Here is a 5,418-nt window from a genome sequence, read left to right on the forward strand (position 1 = left end):
AGAAAGGTTCAATGTAAGATTAAGATTAAGTTGCTTCCTATTGTTTTCATTTAATTTTCATATGCAGAACATATTTCGTAGGACAAGCGAAATTATTCTTCCTAACCCAAGCGACTTGTACTACCTTTTATCTTTACAAACTTTTTAATCGCAGTTCTTAAATTTCTGGCTTCATTTCCTTCTTTAGGTCATCTATCATTTGGAGATGGAATTTTATGGATGTTTAATTTATGACTTTAGCTTTTTAAGATTTCGAACATAAACAATGTGCTCGCCAGCACTGAATCTAAAGATCATGAAAGCAATTTTATGAACATCATTAAATGTCTAAAATCTTCTGGCAGTTTCAGAACTATAATACCAAGAGTGACAAGACGTGTGAAGGAAGAAGAAATGACAGGCACAAATAAAAACAAGACGCATACTAATGATGCAAAGAAGGTTAATGACCAATAGTTTCTTCAAGCTTGAAGATGAAACATGCATTATCAAATGAAACAATTGGGCAGGAAATAATATAACACAAATCATCCAAACAAAATGCAGCAGGGAAAAAAATTGTACAGGTATTGAATAAATACAATACGATGAAGAGAGTTGAGTTCTTACTGCTATTGCAGCCACTCTTCAAGCCTTGTTAGTTGAAATCTTTCAGTCTTTTCTTCAGCATGTCCATTGATTTCTTTCGAGTGCTTTGTTTCGCATTTCTGCTTGAAAGGCTCCCAAAGATCCCATCAGGAGAATCTTTGAATTTCTCACATATACTAGCCACCTTCTTGTAATCCAACATGTTATAATTCCTCTCTCTTATCTCAGGATTCGTGAAGTTTTCAGGTTGATTGCTCAGCAAAAGGTTAATAAGTTGTCTGGCTTCCACCAAGGAGTTCCGAAAACTACCCCCTTCATACGCTTCACTTAATCCAATGCTGTGGAACCTCTCATCTGCAAATGTTTCCAGCACCTTTAGATCATTGTCAATAGCCATGACTGCATTAGCATTGAACCTTTTGACGCTATCACTAAGAAAAGCTGCAAAGATAGAGTCTGATATGTGTTCAAACACTCCACTTCCAACCTTGTATAAGGCTTCTATAGGTAAAATCTGTTGTACGGTGGACATTATAGTGTCAAGATAAATAAGTACTTCGTTTATGTAGTCATTTGCATTTGCAGAAACCTCCTCAGAAGTCCAACTAATATTCTCTGTAAGAGCCATAAATTCATCTAGTTTGGTATTCACCAAATTCAACAATGCAAGATAAGCTGCATCTCTTGAAGTTTTGAGAACAATATTAGAAGCAAGATTAGCTTGTGGCCTTTCAACTGAAAAAACAGTCGTCCCGGATAGTTGAGCTGCAAAGCCAAGAAAAAAGTCACAGGCTCTTTCCAGGGCAGTTATATTTGCAGCAATTTGCATGGCTTGAGAAACCCCAACGGAGCTGCTATAAATAGTATTGAGTATTGCTTCGTTTAAAACATCAATAAGTAGCTTGTCCAGATATTTCTTCACAATATCAAAAGGATTAGAATGTGCACTGTACGAAAAATAATCAACAGACCCTTTAATGAAGGACCTCACAATGCGGCAGACATCAGGAACTGTGGAAGAAAATGGAGCAATATACGGAAATGCAGGCCTTATATCTGAAGACTGGAGATTAAAGGAGAGAACGTTGTTTTCATAATCACTATCTTTTTTCATAACCATCTGCTCATAAGAATCATTAGCAAGAACATCCACAATCTGCTGCCGGCACTCTTTCAAAAGAAGCTCATGGTATTTGTCCTGGGTTTTACTGATAGCCTCAAGAACCGGGGAAATTTCATACCCATATGGTCTAAGAGCAGATGCCAAAAGAGTGACATAATCCTTCACCAGGAGGAGGTGGGTTGCAGAGTGCATGAGGGAAAATTGTTCTTCCAGCAAGGATGTCAACTTGCTAACAGCAGTTTCTAACATTGCATCAACCTGTTCAGCTGATAATAACCCTCCAGCAGTTCTCATGACACGATCCTCCACAATAAAATATCCTGCAATTTGAGAAAAAAATGTCTGATAGGATTCGACAAAAGGCTGACTAGAGGAGATCTGCAAGTCTGTGTTAAGCTGCAGCATTCGATTCCTATAGTAATACTCACAAAACTTTGCTTGGATTCCAAGGCTTATATGAATGTGATATGCCCGATAAAGTGGTGTTAGGTCAAACTTTAGAACAGAGTCCTCATCAATATCTTCAACATCTAAACTATACGCAAAATCTCCAAAACCTGAAATGCTTTGTTCCTCAGCTTTTCTCTGATGTTCTAACATTTCCTCATCTCTTTGACGAGCAGTTGCTGCATGACCGATAGCTGTTTGCCCAATAACCTTGGCACAACTTCTAATGTGAACGAGCCATTCATTAAATTGATTTGAAACATTTTTCTCAATGTGAGATTTAATCACAGGAATTCTTGTCTCAATGACCATTCTTAGTGCCTTGACAGAAATTTTCTGCAAATAATTTTTCTCAATCAGATCTATAATTTTCAATGCAGGGTAGAACTGGCCTTTGGAGATATGATCATTGCACTTGGCACAAAGATCCAACATTTGAACACAATTCTCAGACATTTTGATGGCTTCAGTCAAATTTTTTTTAATAGAATAAGATCCAAGAAGTTCCTCAAGGCGAACCAAGAGGGCACTACCTACCTCTTGCAATTTAAAATTGTCACTAGATAATTCACTCTTCAACTCTTCAGCATCGACCAGTACACCACGAAGTTCATCAACTGCACAAATAAATTCTTCATAGTGAGTTTTGCACAACTCCTCGATTTCAACTTCTTTCTTCTTTACAATACACTTCAACTGATGAAGGAGAGTTTCTGGCCGCCCCATTTGAAATGCATATCTTACAATTGAAGCAAGATCTTCCCCATTCCCAGTTAATGTTGCAAGGACCAGGTCTTCTGTAGTTTCCCCATTCTCTGCAGCATTTCTCCTTCTTGGCTTTACCTCCATAATTAAGATCAACTCTGCAAAAACATACACATAAAGTATATATTCAATACAATATCTATATGCTTTGCAAAAATTAGCCTCAGTTTGCTAAGCAATAAATGCTACAATGAGAGTGAAGAATTCATGTTCAATCAATACTCATTTCAGAAACAATCACTAACATCCTTCGTAATCAACCTACAACAAATCACGAGAGGAATATGTAGAAAACACCTTTCATAGTTCATACGACAAATCCTGTATAAGTAATCCCATGACCTTGTGTCCACATTTCAATACTAGAAAAAGGTTTATGTATCACATTGCAATGGTGTGGATTGTCAGTGGTTGCAACGCATGGGAGTCCTTTTCTACAATATAACAACAGTTTTCTTCTCTTCACCGCAAGGACAGTGGGAAATTGTAGGTGATGGCAGTATTTTCGAAGCAAAGGTGTACTTCAAATCAACAATTCTCTTAACCACTTAAGCACCTAAGGTGAGGAGGCCTTAAAAAAGGAACCATATGGATTACTTTTAGACCCAGAAGGACCATTCCGTATTTCAGCAAATGAAAGCAGAGGGGGTGAACCCTCAACTACAAAGATAGTGGAATTGAAGGAATTTCTAGTATGAAAAAATAAATGGAAAATCGTGAAGAAGAAAAACTATTTCCCTTGCTTCATGAGGCAGCCCATTGAAGTTCTTTAGGGCAAGCCTCCATATCGAAAACCAGTCCAAATCGCCTATAAAACTTAAACGCACAAAACTAAAGACTGCTTCGTTTAATTTCAAATACGAAACTACACAAATTTCTCCAATAATCAAACACAAGGATACCAGAAGCAACCGGTAAACAGACCTTCAATGGAGAGTTTGATCAAACATAGAGAGGTGAAGACTGAATGATAAACGGAGAGATGGCAATCACCACTAATGTGAACTCAGGCGACATCATCGGCCTACGATCAAGAGAGGCGATAACCATTAGGTCACCTTCCAGTGAAAGAAACGACTTCCGGCTTGAACAGGGAAAGAGAGAGCTCAAAAGAGAAGGAATTCCAGTAAGCTGAAGCGAGCTCGAGTAATGAAGAGAGGGAGCTTCTGACTCTAATTAATGGAAAGTGAACTGATGCTTGAGAGAAAGAGAGAGTTTATGGAGAAATGGAGAGGGGATCTTGAGGGTTCTGTTTCTTCTGAGGACTGAGAGTGCCAGTGCAGGTTGAATACGAACATGGGGCGGCAAGTGTTTTATTCGAAAAAGTTTGTAAATATATCATGTTTTAAGGCTAAATGAGTAATTTTTAATAAATTATGGGTAAAAAAGGATTAAATTACAAGTTTAATCCTACGATTTTGTGTCAAATGTATTTTTTTTTTTTTTTTTTTTTTTTTTTAAGGAATAATGCATTGAAAATTAGGAAGAGTCGATGCTACAAGTCTCACAAGCAACGGAAAATCAATCGAGAACAATAAAAGAATCCCAACAAACTTCTTAAAAAACGAAAAGAGAAGGATTTACAAAATAAACCCTAAGACTACTAGAAACCGTCGTACAAGCAAGGCGGTGGGTAGCACCATTTGTTGATTGCGAACACCAAACGAAGGACTCGGCCCAAAAAAACCACAACCAAAGCACGATATCCATCACAAAATAGCAAAACTCAAATAAATCAAGCCTTATATAGGTTATTATATTAATGAGTTCAACACAATCAAAGGAGAGGAGAGGCCACTGCTGAACTTGGACAAAAAATCAGATAGACTCCTAATCAAAGCAAGAACTTTCAGATTTTTTATGACTCGTTTCTCCAACACTTTCTCACACCTAGCAAGAACAAGAGACTCAGTAGAGTTGCGAACCACCTAGTTGATTCCACCCGCTCCTTCACTATCAATCTACAAAGCATCAATATTGATCTTGAGAGGCTAGAACTAGGAGGGGACCACGAACCCTGACTCGGCTGACTCACCTCTTTATGCAGAGGAGACACTCCAACAGATAGCAAAACAAACTCCTCAAAATGTAGAGTAATCTTATGCAAAGGACATCCCCATCAGGGACAGAGCTGCAAGAATTCACCAGATTTCGATAAATCCACACATCCCACAGAATGATTATTTATTTATTTATTTCTTAAACTTTAGAAAATGTGTGAATTCATGGGTTTGGTCTATGAAATTTAAAAAGTGACCATTGAGATTTTTTCCCCCTTAAATTCAACAATGTATAGGGTGAGGTGTTTGCACCTATGACCTCTAGGTTGGAGCATATCTTTTATATCACTTCAAAGTTTATTGATGTTAATATGTCAAGTAAATCTTTAAAGCTTTGTTTAGTAATCATTTAGTTTTCTTTATTTTGAAAATTGTGTATGTTTGCTCTCAATTTCTTATCATAATTTTTACTTTTTATAAAGTAAATGAGTTGAA

At 37.2% G+C, this 5,418-nt stretch overlaps 1 protein-coding gene across 2 annotated transcripts; it reads right to left on the minus strand.

Moving 5' to 3' along the window:
• Nucleotides 1-386: 386 nt before the first annotated feature.
• Nucleotides 387-4,232, minus strand: LOC120091958 (exocyst complex component SEC15A-like). Of its 2 annotated transcripts, none has more exons than XM_039050139.1 (2): nucleotides 3,221-3,561; nucleotides 387-3,021 (listed from the first exon to the last, which is right to left on the minus strand). In XM_039050139.1, exons 1-2 carry the CDS (start codon nucleotides 3,225-3,227, stop codon nucleotides 638-640), a joined length of 2,391 nt encoding a protein of 796 aa, XP_038906067.1. In that variant the 5' UTR covers nucleotides 3,228-3,561; the 3' UTR covers nucleotides 387-637. The 2 variants fall into 2 exon arrangements, with proteins under 2 accessions (XP_038906067.1, XP_038906076.1); XM_039050148.1 differs by lacking the exon at nucleotides 3,221-3,561 and adding an exon at nucleotides 3,848-4,232 and having other exon boundaries at nucleotides 389-3,021.
• Between the last annotated feature and the right edge of the window lie 1,186 nt (nucleotides 4,233-5,418).

Source organism: Benincasa hispida, chromosome 1 (assembly GCF_009727055.1).
Source record: "Benincasa hispida cultivar B227 chromosome 1, ASM972705v1, whole genome shotgun sequence".
NCBI classification, from domain to species: Eukaryota; Viridiplantae; Streptophyta; class Magnoliopsida; order Cucurbitales; family Cucurbitaceae; genus Benincasa; species Benincasa hispida.